General features: G+C 46.4%; 1 protein-coding gene across 1 annotated transcript in view; it reads left to right on the top strand.

The window, feature by feature from the left end:
* BAIAP2L2 (BAI1-associated protein 2-like 2) overlaps nt 1–11,260 on the top strand; it is a gene marked incomplete at its 5' end in the record, with an annotated part of 29,816 nt that extends 18,556 nt beyond the window's left edge. The window contains 5 exons of the mRNA XM_015405971.1: nt 886–957; nt 2,669–2,740; nt 3,921–4,110; nt 8,445–8,485; nt 10,187–11,260. Of these exons, the coding sequence (XP_015261457.1) occupies nt 886–957; nt 2,669–2,740; nt 3,921–4,110; nt 8,445–8,485; nt 10,187–10,262 (451 nt within the window). The remainder of the gene's footprint in view (nt 1–885; nt 958–2,668; nt 2,741–3,920; nt 4,111–8,444; nt 8,486–10,186) is intronic.
* Between the last annotated feature and the right edge of the window lie 6,724 nt (nt 11,261–17,984).

The following is a 17,984-nucleotide window of genomic DNA, read 5'->3' as shown; positions in this document are numbered from 1 at the left end:
CATTTTTCACCTTATAGTGAGGTTTTCCTGTCAAACACAAAACATAAAGAAACACTTACACAGCCCAAGAGAGGCAGGTGCTCTGGTCTTCAAATCACGCAATCAGGTTGGCTTAAGGGAACCCAGATGAGTCAAGAATCCCAGCCGTAGGCACTAAATCCCTCTGCCTTTCTTTAGAGACAGTGGCCATTTGGGCACAGGTTCTCTGCCCTGAGTGCAATGCTTTTGGGAGGCATTCTTTTTTTCTGCTTCCATACAGCATCATGGTGTAATTGTGTACCTCTGGGTGTTTTCCTAGCTTTTCAGTCTTTCTCAAACTTGCTTTGTCTTGAAGTTTTGGGAAAGATTGCAATAAAGCTGGAATGGCTGCTGTCAGAAAATTTGGATTTTCCAACACATATGGCAGCCGTTGTCCTTGACCTTGTCCTCTTGACAGCCATTTCCTCTCCCCTGCCACGGGGGGGGGGGCTTTATTTTTGTGTAGATTGGCACTAGAATATTGTTATATATACATCTAGGTGTCTATTGTTGGGTTGAAGTATAAAGCTTGTAACATTTAAAGCAGGGTTCAAGGCTTATGGGATAAAAATGCCAAGCCCCAGTACCTTTTATCTTATTATCATATGTGGAATTTGAGAATTTTCTCCTTGAAAACCCATGTGGTGTAGTTGTTAAAAGATGTTTCAAATCCTTGCTTAGCCATGGAACTCCCAGGTGCCCCTGGGCTGCCCACTCTTGGCCTCTCTGTCCTCATGGGGTTGTTGTAAAGGGAAAAAAATGGGGTGGGCATCATGTGCAACACATGGCGCTATTTGGCAAAATGAAAACGTACTACTTATTTTTTGAAAAAGCCTGGCTGATCTTGCCATATGTCCTTGGTTTTAGGAGTGGCTGGTTTCCTGAAGCTTTTGTGAAGCCATTGGAGGAGGTGAGAGAACCTGAGGAGACCACTGCCAGGTAACGTGAACTTGATCTCTATACATTCTGAAGTTCACATGTGCTGGTCTTTGTTCTCATATGGAGCCTTGTCCAGTGTAGGGCCAGCCTCTTTTTGGAGCAGGCAGGGCACCTTTCCTGGCAAACGTAGCCATTAAGGCTGCAGTGGGTAGCAAGCAATGTCACTCAGTTACCAGTTGCTGCCGTTACAGAAGCCACACTTCTGCCTACTGCATTGACATGGGAGAGGAAGGGAAGGTAGATAAGAACATAAGAGGAGCCAATGTTGGATCAGGCCAGTGGCCCATCTAGTCCAACACTCTGTCACACAGTGGCCAAAACATACCAGGTGCCATCAGGAGGTCCACCAGTAGATAGCAAGGTGTGTCACAATTCAGGAGGAGTAGGTTTCAGGGCTGGGGGAAGGATGATGCTGGGAAGGTGGGGCAGAGATGAGCCAGACCTCAGCAAGTGTTATTAGATATCAAGGTCAGTTCCAATTGTCTGTCATTTCAAATAATAGTTCTGGCCAGTTTTAAGTTTGAATGCCATGTGTTTATAATACCCGCTTTTCTTCATGAAAAGCAGCTTCAGGAGGTGATGATTTTGAGTGTAACTCTTTGCCTGTTGCTTTCCTTCTCCTAATTTCTCTCTCCTCTGCTATGCCCCCCCCCACCAGTGTTCCAGACATTTGTTTTTTGAGGGTAAAATACATTTGGAACCCTTTGTGGAGGGTGGAGAGGGAGAGGTGGCATGTGGTGTGCATGATTAAGCAATTGGTAGGGATTATGCACAAACACAGATGCCATCTCTCTGCTCAAAATCTCCAAGAAGTGTTGGGAGCACAGAGAAAGAAAAGAATACTTATTATTTCCCCATCTAGGGATGCCAGCCTCTAGGTGGGGCCTGGGGGACTTCTGGAATTACAGCTCATCTCCAGACTAGAAGGATCAGTTTCCCTGCAGAAAATGGATACTTTGGAGGGTGAACTCTATGGCATTATACCACACTGAGGTTCCTGTCCTCCCCGGGCTCCATCTCCAAATCTCCAGGAGTTTCCAAACCTGGAGCTGTCTGCCCTACCCCCTTCCAAGTTGGTGCCTGGGGGGGGACTGGCAACCATATCCGTCTGATTATCTACTCCCAGTCTCTCACACAGGTGCAGACACACACCATGGACCAGTTTGTACCTGTTCCTCCAAGGAGAAAATCCATTGCAGGGCATTCAGGCAATGAAAAATCAGTCAGGGAAATAGTTAGTGCCCTTTCTGCATGCCTGATCTCCTCCTCCTGTACTCCAGTTTCAAAAAGGTTATCAGTTTTTCATATAAGGTGTAGCTTGGTGCTGAAATTAGCATTGAACCCACAATTTTTGACTCACACTCCTAGCCAAGTCCCTGCGCCAGCTCCCACAAAATCATTGTCAGGACTCCCCTCCCCACAGTCATGACCCTTTATCATCCTTTCCATATGTGGAATTTGAGAATTTTCTCCTTGAAAACCCATGTGGTGTAGTTGTTAAAAGATGTTTCAAATCCTTGCTTAGCCATGGAACTCCCAGGTGCCCCTGGGCTGCCCACTCTTGGCCTCTCTGTCCTCATGGGGTTGTTGTAAAGGGAAAAAAATGGGGTGGGCATCATGTGCAACACATGGCGCTATTTGGCAAAATGAAAACGTACTACTTATTTTTTGAAAAAGCCTGGCTGATCTTGCCATATGTCCTTGGTTTTAGGAGTGGCTGGTTTCCTGAAGCTTTTGTGAAGCCATTGGAGGAGGTGAGAGAACCTGAGGAGACCACTGCCAGGTAACGTGAACTTGATCTCTATACATTCTGAAGTTCACATGTGCTGGTCTTTGTTCTCATATGGAGCCTTGTCCAGTGTAGGGCCAGCCTCTTTTTGGAGCAGGCAGGGCACCTTTCCTGGCAAACGTAGCCATTAAGGCTGCAGTGGGTAGCAAGCAATGTCACTCAGTTACCAGTTGCTGCCGTTACAGAAGCCACACTTCTGCCTACTGCATTGACATGGGAGAGGAAGGGAAGGTAGATAAGAACATAAGAGGAGCCAATGTTGGATCAGGCCAGTGGCCCATCTAGTCCAACACTCTGTCACACAGTGGCCAAAACATACCAGGTGCCATCAGGAGGTCCACCAGTAGATAGCAAGGTGTGTCACAATTCAGGAGGAGTAGGTTTCAGGGCTGGGGGAAGGATGATGCTGGGAAGGTGGGGCAGAGATGAGCCAGACCTCAGCAAGTGTTATTAGATATCAAGGTCAGTTCCAATTGTCTGTCATTTCAAATAATAGTTCTGGCCAGTTTTAAGTTTGAATGCCATGTGTTTATAATACCCGCTTTTCTTCATGAAAAGCAGCTTCAGGAGGTGATGATTTTGAGTGTAACTCTTTGCCTGTTGCTTTCCTTCTCCTAATTTCTCTCTCCTCTGCTATGCCCCCCCCCACCAGTGTTCCAGACATTTGTTTTTTGAGGTCCCAAAACGTCTTGAGCCCGTGGGCACTTTTCGAATACTGACACAGTGTAGTGGGCGGAGCTGTAAAATGGCTGCCACAGGAGGTGGAGTCTGCCCTACCCCCTTCCAAGTTGGTGCCTGGGGGGGGACTGGCAACCATATCCGTCTGATTATCTACTCCCAGTCTCTCACACAGGTGCAGACACACACCATGGACCAGTTTGTACCTGTTCCTCCAAGGAGAAAATCCATTGCAGGGCATTCAGGCAATGAAAAATCAGTCAGGGAAATAGTTAGTGCCCTTTCTGCATGCCTGATCTCCTCCTCCTGTACTCCAGTTTCAAAAAGGTTATCAGTTTTTCATATAAGGTGTAGCTTGGTGCTGAAATTAGCATTGAACCCACAATTTTTGACTCACACTCCTAGCCAAGTCCCTGCGCCAGCTCCCACAAAATCATTGTCAGGACTCCCCTCCCCACAGTCATGACCCTTTATCATCCTTTCCCTTTTTGTTTAGACCGTTTCCTCTGCGGAGCAGTCACAGCGTGGATGAGCTCATGGACCGGCCTAGTGCCCCATCTACAGGCGATTATTGGCACACTACTCCTAGCAGACCCCAGTCGCCAAGCCCTTCTGCCTTGGCGGTGGCTGGCAGCCGTAGAAGCAGTGTGGCTAATACTGCAGCAACCACCTCAGATAATTCCAAGGTAAGAGCCTACCATTTACCTCAGACCACTAGATCTAACTGGTATTGCGTGGACTGATGATGGCCTGTAGATAACTTTCTGACACTCCTTGGCAAAGGGAGCTGGTTCAGGCTGGGTTTGTATGCTAAGTAGGAGATGTGGTCGCCACTCATAAACTATTACTATGTGATTGGACTCCAGGTTGCAGCAGTGAAGTATGCAATGGCCAATCACATGGCCACACGAGTCCCATGGTTACGCCCCCTCTGTTAGGACCACTAGCAGTGATGCTGTAAGCAAACATGTAACCCAGATAGTCAACGTATTTGGCCTATGCATCCATTGTCACTGAGATAGGGAGTTTAAAAAGTAGAAGTAGGGTTGGGATATTTTTTTTGGGGGGTAGTTTCTATCCTGTATAAACTGGTTATCAGCATCCTGCTTTTCAGTGGAAAGCTCCATGCTCTCCTCTCTTCAACAGCAGCAAGGCTCCAGATTTTCCAGGTAGCATAAAGCTGAACCGACCTCATGATGCTGTATAGGCTACACATTAACAGCAAGAAGGTTCTTTCGCCCCAGGGACCAGCTACTTCGGTCCAGCTCCTGTGTGATAATACTTTTAAGTCATAGATTGAGGAAGAAACTATTTTTGGTAAGCCGGCATGAGGGGAAAGCACCGGAGCATTTTCTCTGAGTAGTCCATATCAGCAGTTTAGTTTTAGGTGTGTAAGAGAGCTGTGGGATAGGTATCTGGAGATCTCTTGCTGGGAACTTGTGGCACATGGGCTCTGTGTGACCATTACAATGATAGCTCCCGAAGATTGAAAAACAGGAATAATTGTTCAGGAACAGGGCCCCCCAACCTTTGGGATTCTGATACAGCCTGGTGGGCACAGCCAGAAAATGGCTGCCACAGGAGGTGGAGCCAGGCACAAAATGGCCTCCACAGCTTACCTTCAGTCACACAGTGGAGGAGGAGGAGGAGGAGGAGGAGATTGGATTTATACCCCGCCCTTCACTTGGAGTCTCAGAGCGGCTTACAAACTCCTTTCCCTTCCCCTCCCCACAACAGACACCCTGTGAGGTGGGTGGGGCTGAGAGAACTCTGACACAAACTGCTCTTTTTCAAGGACAGCTGTGCCAGAGCTTGTGACTGACCCAAGGTCACAACAGCAGGTGCAAGTGGAGGAGTGGGGAATCAAACCCGGTTCTCCCAGATTAGAGTCCGCGCACTTAACCACCACACCAAACAGTGAAGATCCTTGTGCTGTAGTGGCAACTGCTGCCAAAGCAATGCTTTTAAAATTATGCAGAGTCAATCGGATCTGCAATGGCCAATCAGAAGCCTTGCTGGGCAAAAGCCCGACTTCACGCTGCCCACAGCAGGTTCCGTGGTGTTCACATTGAGGACCTCTGCTCTAGAATAACATTGGTCTAGAAAAAGATATCTACACAAGTACTTTTGTGCAGTACTGGGACCATTAGAACTTCACAAGCAAATTCCTTCCTTGTTCTCAGTGACTGTTGCCCTCTATTGTGGACTCTGTATAGAGCCAAGGCCTCTTAGGGCATCTCCAGTTCTTCCTCTAACTCATGCTGGTAGTTCTTACTTAGGCTCAGGACTGGCCTACTTGGAGCTCTTCCCCCCCCCTTTATTTTAGCCACTCTGACGCTGGAAGAATCCAGTCCCTTTTGGTCTGTCTCATCTCCTTACCCATTCCAGCCTACAAACCCTGCTTTTCTGTCCCAGTGGGAGAGTCTCAGTCATTTTTCTCTTCACTCTCCAGGGTCCCTTCAGTTCACTCCTCTGCTCCATGACATCTCAGCCTGATTTCTGGTGGCTCCGGGGCAGCAGCTCTTTCTGCTAATAGTAGGACTCTGAGTGTTGGAAAGGGACTTGGGTGGGGCCCGGCTAGCAGGCGTAAATGCTAACCTTTTCATGCCTCCTCTGTTTGAGCATTTGGGGTTGCCTCTTCCAGAAGGGCTGATTCCTAGTGCTGCACTGTGATGAAACCTGGGGCTCTCCCAGCCTTTGGGAAATGAAAACAAGAGTTCTGCTGCTTGCTGTGGATTGAGAGTCAGGCCATGTTCACACGAACGGTTATGTCAGTGAAATAAATGCACTTCACATCCTTAACACTCTGACTTCTGTACTGTTGATAGTGGGAGAGGTGGTGAAGTGAACAAAGAAAGAGAAGCAATAATTCTGGTAGTTTTAATAGGAGTAGAGCCCTTCCAGGACATGCCTTTTTGTGCAGCGGCAAGCAGAAGCGAATGTCCGGGGTATCCTCCCATAATGTCATTAAATGTAGTCCTCTTGTGAGGGAACAGTGCTTTGTATTGCTGATGTTCTTCTACACACACAAAATACCCCTTCCCATCAATGCTCCCTCTAAGCTGTGGAGTCTTGTGAGCAAAAACTCTACTTTGTGAGCTACTGGCATTAAAGTTGTGAGAAGGTGATTTGGCTACTGCATAAATTAGTTTCCTCTGGGGCCATTCTTTATGAGCTAAGGCAAAAATGTGTGAGCCGGAGGCTAAAAAACTGTGAGCTAGCTTACACTAACTCAGCTTAGAGGGAACACTGCTTCCCATCACACGTCATGCTTTTTAAAAACTGTGTGAGTTCTGTATAGAAGGTTTACAGTGATTTTTTTTTTGAGAAACACAGGGACATAGTGATTGCCAGGGACAAGGCCATAGCTCAGCCACAGAGCATGTCTTCTGCATAAGGAAGCCCATGTTCAACTGCTGGCATCTCCAGCTAAAGGATTTTAGGTAGAAAGGGTGGGAAAGAACTTTGCCTGAGACCCCAAGGAGCTACTGATGGTCCACTGAGACAATACAGGGCTGCATGGACCTTCGTGTAAGGCAGCTTGATCCCTTCTTATGACTGGCAAGTCTACAAACAAAACTCCTGCAGGAACAAATGAAAGAACCTGCTGCCTCTTCCCCAGCTTCCTGGAATTACTTCTGTCTCAAATTCAATACCTAAAGCTATTTATGTTCGTGTGAACACAGCCTTGGGTGTGGTGGGTGTTACTGAAGAGTATTTAGACCTCTCCAGATGTTTGCGGCTTGTTAAAAGTTCTCCCAGCCTTGGTCTCCAAGCCCTGTTGTTGGTCCTCCATTGTAACTGGTTGGCCACTGTGTGAAACAGGATGCTGGACCAGATGGACCACTGGTCCGATACAGCAGGTTTCTCTTCTTATGTTCTTAAAATCTTTCACCATGTGGAAACCATGGTTTTTTTTCTGACACGGAAACTTGTGCAGGAGGAGTGTTGTTGTTTTTTAAAAACAGGGCTGTATTTTCAAACAAGCAGTGCCCCATAAAGGGTTTAAAGTGTGCCAGTAAGACATCTTGGAAAATAAACCATCAACAAAACAAATATTGGGGACAGTGAAGGGGCTCATATTTCAGGAGGTCAAAAGGAGATGGGTGACTTTTTCCACCCAGCAGGCAGAACTTTTTAGAAGCTGCTTCTTCTGACTGACAAGCTAATGACTGCTACAAAACAACAGCTGAACTGTGAGGAAAAACTAACAAAGGCCTACAAATGGTGAACATCAAGGTGTGACTTTTGGAGGAAAGGGCTTTAAAAAGAAGCAAGGAGCAGAGAAGCAAGACGAAGGATCCTTGCATTCTCTCCTTGAGCAACAGCTGAACTGTCCGAGGGTGGGCCAAATGGCTCTCCTGCAATCTGAGCAATAAATCGCAGAACAGTGGTTAAGGTAGCTTTACCTTCAGTAGAGTAAGGCAGCTTAATAGCAATGCCTGCATCGTCCTGGGTGAGAGATGAAAGAAACAAAGGTCTGTGTGGTAATGATGGATGGTTAGTGGAGTGGTTCAAGTGGTTACCTGCAGGTGTCAGATAAAGACTGGTATTGAAGGAGGCTGAGAGCAAGCCTCTCTGACAGAAGATCTGACATTTGAGTGCTGTTTGCAGCTGAGGATTAGTAGTATCTGAGTGTTCATACATATCATTCTGAAGCCCTGTCTGGGTTACTGTTAAGTGCGGGGAAGAGGTAGTGTAATATTCACATATGACCAGAAATGCTGTGGAGAGAGAGAACTCCATGCCAGAATCACTGATTTGTCAATTCTGATGTTATATCCACACTGGACACAATCTGACGACACTGCCAGTGAAGGCAGGGACATAGCATGGTAAAGATCTTCTAGGCTGCGTATGTGCTGGATGTGGCATAATCTTGCTGGGAGGTCAGTGATACAGATGCCATCTAAGTATACGAGTGTGTGATCTGGCATGTCTCTGCCTTTCCTGTTTTGTCTCTGTTAAATACAGAAGCTATTCTTTCTTAGCCCTTCACCATGTTTTTGTTTGATTGTAGAAGCCAACAGGAAGGGAGCATCCACCAGAACTGTTCCCCAGGTAAGTTTTGCCTCTATGCTAGTCTGGGATGACAACATGATTATCATAAGAACATAAGAGACGCCAATGTTGGATCAGGCCAAAGGCCCATCCCGTCCAACACTCTGTGTCACACAGTGGCCAGAAATACCAGTGCCATCAGGAGGTCCAGCAGTGGGGCCAGGACACTAGAAGCCCTCCCACTGTTGACCCCCTCAAGCACTAAGAAGACAGAGCATCACTTGCCCCAGAGCCTATACCTTGTGGTATCTATACCTTGTGGCTAATAGCCACTGATGGACCTCTGCTCCATATGCTTATCTAATTCCCTTTTGAAGCCGTCCTTTTGAAGCCGTTTTTCCATATGCTCCTAGCATATATTAAAGACGTGTATCCAAAAGACACCTGCTTTTTGTATTTCCCATGTCTATATGATGCCTCACACCCTGTATTGTGCTTGTTCAAAGGTTACTGTTTTCATTCTCATATGAATATATACACAACATTTTTTTAGCGTAGGAGAGAACACATCCCTAGGAGGAGAGTCCAAAGGCCATATTATAAAGGTGACATTTGGTGTCTTAAAATGCCTATCTTAAAGGCAGTGCCTATTCATAGAAAAAAGGTATAAGACCATGTCTGTTCACCATTTGACTATATCTGACACTTGCCTGTCATTTGAACTGAACTAAAAATGGCTATTTTCAAGCATTACATGCCACAGTAGCCATATTCCACAGGCTTTTAAGAGCCTGTATTATAAATGCAAAGATATTCTTGTCATAATTTCTAAAAGTGTCCTAAACTTGTTAATTCCAGTATATAACATGACACTGAACATTTAGAGAGAACTTTTAGAAAAATGACTTCCCATTTATTTTCCTTTTCTTTTTTGGGTGTGTGTGTGTGTACGTGCGTGCCATGATTGACTTCTGGTGACCCTTAGGGGGGTTTGGACATTCAGAGAAGTGGCTTGATATTGCCTGCCTCTGCGTCCCACCTCTGGTATTCCTTGGAGGTCACCCTTCCAAGTACTTGCCAGGGTTGGCCCTGCTTAGCTTCCGAGATCTGACGAGATTGGGCTTGCCTGGACTATCCAAGTCAGGGCGTCACATATATTTTCATGTTGTAATTCTTACAATGACCCTGGAAAATGAGTCAAGTATCTCCAAATTATGGGGTGGGGCTTGAGAGAAAGTGACTTACCTGAAAATACCTAATGTATTCATGGCGAAGACAAGATTCAAACAGATTTAAAATCCGTCTCTGGGCCACTTATATTGCTTGATTTGTTTATTATATATATTTTAAAAAGGAGCTATCAGAACAGCTTTCTGGCAGTCTCCCAGAGGAACAGTGACCAGCATAAAGCCTGCTTGCTTACCTTCAGCAGTGTAACATCATCTCCCATCCTTAGGCCATTCTCCGGCCTTTAAAAACTACACGGTATTAAGACCAGAGATATTTGGAAGGTGCCACTTCTTCTGTCACAGTGCAGCAAGAGTAGGCTTGAGGTATCTCCCTGCCACAGGGTCAAAATAGGCACGGGAGCCCCACAAAGGCCAGACACTGGCAACAGTAGCTGATATGTGGCTTATTGTGTTAGTTGCATCCATGAGGATTATGTTTAGCATGTGTCAGTGCCTGATACCTTTTATGTTGTGATGTGGCTTGCTCTACAATGTTTCCAGAGGTTTAGTTTTCTCCTTTGTCTCTTTCTAGGGGCACTAACCCTTTTGCCACTGTAAAGCTGCGCCCAACGGTGACCAATGACCGATCAGCACCTCTCATCCGGTGAAAGTGGGCTAGGATTGACTGGGTGACTGGCACAGAAAACTGTACAGAACAGTCCTTTTCATTTCAGAGTTTAGGTTGGCATTCCCTTGGAATTGTTTTCTCACAAAGTGGAGGTTGGCTCTTTCCGCATTTTTATTTTTCATACATGCTGTGTTGTAGCAGTCAATAAGCCCCTGAGTCATTTTGCTTTGTTTTCTTAGGGCTTTTATGCATGATCATGTGCATTTTACTCCATTTGAAGCGCAAAGATGGACATTTGTTTTGCACTTTGTGTTGATAAAAGAGAGAGAATGTGATACAATTCCCAGTCCATATAGTCCAATTATAGGTTTATGAAACTAGAGTTATTCATAATACGCATCTACCAAGTATAATTTGTGACATCATTTCAGTGTCGAGCACCTCAGCTCCTCTATCCCTCCCCAGTTACATTCCATTAGTCACTGTATCATCTTATGTTTTTGTTTAGTTTTAGGGATTTTTTTTTAGTTGTGCGGCAGTTGTGCTGCCCAACTAATGAGGAACAATTTTAAAATTTTAGTTCTCTCCTCTTGAAAATGTACTTGGAGGCTATGGGCTCCTATGTGCTACCTAACATGTGGGGAAAGGATTAGACACACACTCCTCTCTCCCATCGCAATCACTGACTCACAGATCTACCACAATCTGGTCTAGTTTGGTTTTGAAACAGGGTTATCATCATCAGATAGCTTCCACTGACAGTGGCTCCCTCATGAACGCACATGTGGTGGCTAACTCATGTTTGCTTCTATACAGTATGTGGAACGGCCCTCAGAAGTGTCTCTGATCTTGTAGGAAGGTCCTCGGAATTCTTCTGTGGGAGGCTGGCTTCTACTCAGGCCCAGCAGATACCTCTTAGGGATACAGGTTGTTGATATGGTGAAGGAGGGACAGGCACAGGCCAGCACTCAAGAGGGTTTGAAAAGAGCAGCACTAGTTGTTATCCTTCAGGGGCCAGAAAAAATGAAAAAACAAACACCACCAGAGAACATAAGCCTTTTTGTGTTTTAAAAGCACTGAAGGGTTACCCCATTTGCTCAACAAAGGGTAGGCCAAAGAACCTACCCGCAGGTGGATCTTGGCTACCAGTTATACCACCGGATTTCATTCCAGCAGAAGTGCTCCCCTGCCCCATGCCAGATCTAGAGGGCTTTCTGGCTGAAGATACCTGGCCATTCTGTGTCACATTTCTTCCACTGTGCCACCTACCTCAATCTGCAGAACTGGGAGTGGCTCTAGAATTGCCAGGGAGGTCTACCTGTACTGCCTTGATTTCTCCGTTTGATTATGTAAATAATGCTAACAAAATTTGTGTGGTTTTGGGTTTTTTTTTTAGAAAAAATAAAAGTAGAACAAAATGCTACTGATTCCTGAGTGTCTCTTTTCATATTCCAAGTCTGCCTCTTCTATTTTGCCTTTTCAATAATTCCAAGAGAGGGATGTTAACGAGAGAGTGACTAGCCCAAGATCGCACTGGCCCCTTCTGCACTCTCCTTTCAATCCAACCGCAGTGTCCTCCAAGCAATTCTGCACTAAAATCGAGTTCAGCCTTCTTCTTACTCCAGTTTTTTTCCCCATTCTGCATTACATTACCTCCCTTCAGTGGTCAGCCCAGTTTCAGGCTGCTGTTGCGCAGGATTGTTTGGATGCTGTTTTGCTGTGGACTCCGGAGTGGCAGGCAAATGCGGAAAGAACCCTAGTGAGGTTCATGGCTGAGTGGGGATTTTGAACTCAGGTCTCATGTACTAACTGCTATATCATGCTGTTTCTCATGGTTCATTTTTCAGTTCTTGAGTCCATAGGGTTGCCAAGAACCTGAAGTTTTAAAAAATGCCCTAAAATGTACCCTTAGATGAATTTACTACCCTGGTTGTACTTTTTTTGGCAGAAGGAAGAGAAAAGTCTCTTAGGACATTATCACATTATCAGGTACTGATCCACCGCCTCGCTGACATGGGAGTTCAGGGGTCTGCCTTGCAATGGCTTGCCTCCTTTCTCCAAGGTTGGGGACAAAGGGTGGTACTAGGGGAACAGCTGTCCCAAAGGCACCCACTGAATTGTGGAGTGCCCCAAGGGGTGGTGCTCTCCCCGATGCTCTTTAACATCTATATGCGCCCCCTTGCCCAGATTGCCTGGAGGCATGGGCTGGGATGTCACCAGTATGCGGATGACACACAGCTCTATCTGCTGTTGGGTGGCCAGTCTGACTCCAAAGCAGAAGATCTAAACTGGGTGCTACAAGCCGTGGCTGGATGGTTTAGACTGAGCCAAATGAAATTGAATCTGACAAAGATGGAAGTCCTGTGCCTGAGCCGGGGCGGTCTGAGGGGAGGGATCCCGCTTCCAACCTTCAATGGGGCACTGCTGGTGCCAGCGTTGGAAGTTAGGAGTTTGGGAGTGCTCTTGGACGCCTCCTTAACAATGGAGGCCCTGATAGCAGCCACTGCCAGGTCAGACTTCTACCACCTTCGGCTGATTAGGCAGTTGGTTCCCTTCCTCAACCGCAATGACTTGACAACAGTGATCCATGCAATGGTCACCTCAAGATTGGACTACTGTAATGCTCTCTACGTGGGGCTGCTTTGTTGCAAATCCAGAAGCTGCAGCTGGTGCAAAATGCTGCGGCCAGGCTCCTGATGGGTCTATCTTTGTGGGAGCACATCCAGCCTGCGCTGATGACATTGTACTGGCTGCCAATAGCATACAGAGTCTGCTTCAAGGTGCTGGTTTCTCACCTTTAAAGTTTTGGTGTAGTGGTTAAGTGCGCGGACTGTAATGTGGAAGAACCAGGTTTGATTCCCCACTCCTCCACTTGCAGCTGCTGGATGACCTTGGGCAAGCCATAGTTCTGTCAGAGCTGTTCTCTCAAGGACAGTTCTGGAAAGAGGTCTCTCAACCCTGCCTACCTCACAGGGTGTCTTTTGTGGGGAGGGGAAGGGATAGGAGTTTGTAAGCTGCTCTGAGACTCCAAGTGAAGGGCGGGATATAAATTCAATCTCTTCTTCTTCTTTATGGTCAGGGACCAACATACCTAAGGGGACCACCTTTCCCCATATGTTCCCCAGAGAGCACTGCATTCAGGGTCCCAAAATTTACTGGCCCTCCCGGGTCCCAAAGACGCCAGACTGGCCATAACCAGGGCCAGGGCCTTTTCAGTGGTGGCTCCATACCGGCGGAATGAGCTCCCAGAAGAGATCAGGGCCCTGAAGGACCTTTTACAGTTCTGCAGGGCCTACAAGTCAAAGCTCTTCCACCAGCTGCTGCCAACAACAACTGAAGATATAGAGCCCTGAAGGCCCTGGTTTCTCCACCTACAGTCTGTGCTCGCTGCATATGTATGGAAAGAGCAATAAGACAGATCACCCAATATATCAATATGACTGTCACCATTATCCTCAAGCAACACCAACTATAGATCTTGCTAGCACTTTATAATATTATAATATTGTATGGTTTTAGAAGATTTTATTATCTTATAACTGTTATTTATGTGTTTTATATTTTATGTAAGTCACCCTGGGTAGGGATCCCAAGTCCCCCCGGGGGGCAGGGAAACCCCCGCCCCAGAGGCCCATTCCCTGGCGGCGCCGGATCGGGCCCCAGGGGGAACTCCACCCCGATGTGCGCGTCACCCGGAAGTGATGCGGGCACACTGGGCACTCTGGGGGCGGGGCCATGGCCATACAAGGGAAAACTCTATGGTTTTCCCTTGTATGGCCGTGGCCCCGCCCCCAGCGTGCCTGGCGTCCTCCTGTCACTACCTCTTGGACAACCATGGGCCCAGGCCCTACCTCTTCCACGTGTCTCTTGCACCTGACCTCACCTACTTTTTAAAAACACTTGGTGGGCAGCACCAGAAAAAGTGTTGGAGGGCACCATGATGCTAGGCTTGCCAACCTCCAGGTGGTGTCTGGAGATCTCCTGGGATTACAATTGATCTCCAGGCGACAGAGACCCGTTCACCTGGAGAAAATGGCTGCTTTGGAAGGTATACTCTATGGCATTATACCCCATTGAAGTCCCTCCCCTCGCCCAACCCTGTCCTCCTCAGGCTCCACCCCCAAAATCTCCAAGAATTTCTGAATCCAGAGCTGGCAACTCTACACGATGCCAAAAGGCACTACATTGGAGACCCCTATGAAGGCCAGTTTAAGAAATCTACTTCCATGGACTCAAGTGAAATACCTACAAGAGGACTAAATCAAAAGAAGGGTATGGTGCCAAGCTATGGTCGGAAGACACATGATGCTGAACCTTGCTGAAGCTAAGCTGGCCTGGGTCTGATCAGTGCCTGAACCCTGCGTACACTTATTTGTGCTCCGTGATGGCAAATATGCATTAAATAAATAAGGATTTTTTTCACCAGAGTGAGGGCAAACTTAATTATGTATTAATTGTTACTCTGCCTTCCTGATATGAGATCTTTCCCTGTAGGCTGCTTGTTGAAAAAGCTCCCTGTTCTCACCATTAAGTATTCTTTATCTTTATAGCACCCTTATGCATCCTCCTGTCTGTTGTCTTTCGGTGATACCACAGCAAGGCCACTAGGGGGTGGCAGAATCTAGCAATCCTTTCCCATACCTCCAAAGGTCCCACAGCTTTCCTTTGCTAAGGAAGGCCCTGGATGATGTATTGTTATCATCTATGCATGAGCTAACCAGCTAACTGAAGGGCCCAGTTCTGTATTACATGAGAGGCTTCATGAAAGACTAGGGAAGGGGACAGTAAAGCAGAACATACCTTTGTGCACTCTGATCAGGGAGGCAGGAAAGCAGAGGTGCTTTTTAAAAAATGTCTCGTGTGATTATAATTTACATTTTTTAAAAAATGGTCTGCAAGCCATCTTGAGTGCTTTTGGTGGAGAGAGTGGGGCAGAGATTACTGAAATAAACATTTCTAGAGCCCCAGCTGCATTTGGTGACCAGATACAATGCTGGTCAGGGCTTCCGTACCTTGAATAGCCATCTAGAAGAAGGAATTTTGACAGGTGCCGCTGTCTTGCCAGCATAAGTCAAGCTGGCAGATGCTTACCATGATTTGCAGTTTGGCACCTAGCGAGGAAGGGGACAGACACATAGCTGGAAAACTAGTTCTGTGTTCACCTTTGCATCTAATAATCTGAGAGTGGAGAAAAGGATGTGTAGAAATGTGAGTCTATATTTTCATATTTCAAGTTTGCCTTCTAAGTTGCAGACAGGAGATCTAACCTCAGTATAATTCTTTGCTTTGCCTTTTTGAGGTTCTATCTTGGTCAGTCATATTTTTTTTATCCCTCCCCTCTTCAAGGGGAGCGGTGGCACAGTGGGTATATCCCACTGTCTTAACATCTGAACTGTGTTAGTTCAAGCCCCGCGCTGGTGTGAGCAGCCAGCCTGTTGTCCCCAGCTCATCGTCCACTCAGCGATTCGAAAGCTTCGGCGAGTAGATAAAATGGGAACCACTCCTTAGCGAGGGTGGGCACGCCAACCTCCCCTCTGGGAGGGCGTTAGCTGACGGTCGGACGCCTGGTCAAGGCTTGTAAAAGGCAAAACAGCTTCCCGGCTACGAAAAAGAATGCCTGCAGTGGATGTTCCGGCCAGGCGGTGGCAGTGTGGCGATTGACATACGGGTCCTGAGGCCTGGCCAGCAAGCAGCCATGCTGGAAAATGATGGAGCCAGCCAGAAGATGTCTACACCGGGCAGTGACGGCGCGTGCAATTAAAGTCAATATATGTTGTTGTCTTCCCTATCCCCTACGAACATTGTTAGTCTCTTGTCTGTATATGGAGTAACTGTACATCGCTTTGAGCCCACTGGGGAAAGCGATTAATAAATGGAAAGTATTATTAATAAGATGCTCAGGATGGTATATATTACTCTTCTTCCATTTGAGCCTTACAATAACTATGGCTGCGGTCCCACAAGCTAAATAATCCACTTTCAATGCACTTTCCAACTGAATTTTTACTGTGCGAACTGGCAAAATCCAATTCAAAAGTGCATTAAAGTGTATTGAAAGTGGATTATTTAGTGCGTGTGACCGCATGAGAACACTCAATTAATTACTTTATAAAAAATGAAAGCCAGGAATTCAGAGAACCTGATAGATTGTTATAATGCCCTAACAATGTGTCAAGGGCTGATTTTTTAAAAAAAGATCTCAGGTTGGGGGAGTGGCCGCCATGGGGAACTGGGGCAAGGGAAATGGTGCCACAGTGACTGGGACTGGGAATATTCATCCACATGGGTGCCAGCTGCTGCTTTCCCTAAACATCACAGCAAAGCAGGTTTGGGAAATATTGCTGGAAAGATTGAAAAATGCGGGATGTGCAGAGAAGCACCACACTGCTGTGGAAATGGGAATGGGAAGGGGGGGGGACCCTGCTGCTTCCCAGAATCATCTAAACTGGGGCAAACAACCTGTTTGTGACAAAATATAATTCCTTTGTTATTTGGTAGTTTACTAGCTAAAGAGAACAGCCGGTCTATTAGTGCTGCAGTAGCCAAATAATTCCAACTGATCATATTCGGTGAAAGGGCTGAAATGCACTGACATCAGTGGGTTTTGGAGACTTCCATTTTGGGGGAGGGGTTTTAAGCAGAAGGTGCAGGTGTGATGGCTGTTGAGAAATACAGAGCCTAAAATGGTGCTTTGAAGGAATTTTAGATTCATTGGATGATATTGAGAAACAATAACTCTCTCTTCCTTCCTCATTTGTTAAATGGGAATAATGATCTACCTCAGTGTATAAGGCTTGGGACACAATCCAACACAGAATAAAATGCATTGAAGCCCATTACACTTCCTCTAAAGCACGTTGTGTATAAAAACTAAAATTAATAATGTTTATAATTGGCAAGGTAGAGCTAACCTTCCATCTTCCTCCTTGGGACACAAAGTAAGTACACGGTCAAGGCTATTTCATGAGTATCATTCATGGGTTATCCCCTAATCATTCATTACTATCAAATTAGGAGATTACAGAGTGGTAGATGGAATCTCTCCCAAAATTCTCACACAGGAGAATCTAATATTAGTGATTAGTGGGAGCAAATATTTAGTTCCACATTAAAAATAAAGCACAAGGATGTAATCTGGTATATACAGTATGACATGGTAGAGGAAATTGGCCTGATCTATGTAGGGTTACATCCCCCCCACCCTGGGTTAAAGATCTTACACCACAACCACCTCCTTGCCACACAAATCTGCCCCTTCCCCATCCACCTGTATGGAGTTTGGTTTCTCCTTCAGTGGCGCCAGGTGTAGTGCTAGTCAGTCACCTTTTAAACCTGGTTTAATGAAAATATTCCTGCCCTTGGGGGTGGGGGGGTTTACTGCAGTAAGGGGAAGAGAGGTGTTCCCCCCACCCGTCCTCTGTGAGCAGCTGGTTCTCAAGGCTTCACATTGCCTCAACACAAGCAGCTCATTGTTGCTGAAGCCCTCACAAGTGGGAGGGGAGGAGAGAGACCTGTGGTGGCTCCTTTAGCCAATTAGCCTTATTAATAGAAATTAAACCTTGTCTGCAAGCTCCAAGAGCCTCTACATGCTCCCTTCCCTACCTGTGTTATTTCTCCCTTGAGAGGAATTTATAGATGAAGAAAGAGGGGGGTAAGGGAGGGAATGACTAAGAGGCTTAGAGGATTAAAAACCAAGGCCTTTCACTTCTAGGACTTGCCAGGGTAGGTATTACAACCTACCTGGCCTCACTGGTGCCTTGTG

The sequence above is a fragment of the Gekko japonicus genome, unplaced genomic scaffold, assembly GCF_001447785.1.
Source record: "Gekko japonicus isolate JY-2015 unplaced genomic scaffold, Gekko_japonicus_V1.1 scaffold385, whole genome shotgun sequence".
In the NCBI taxonomy this organism is placed as follows: domain Eukaryota; kingdom Metazoa; phylum Chordata; class Lepidosauria; order Squamata; family Gekkonidae; genus Gekko; species Gekko japonicus.
Note: the sequence above shows the minus strand (reverse complement) of the source record. Positions and strands in the feature narration are given on the sequence as shown.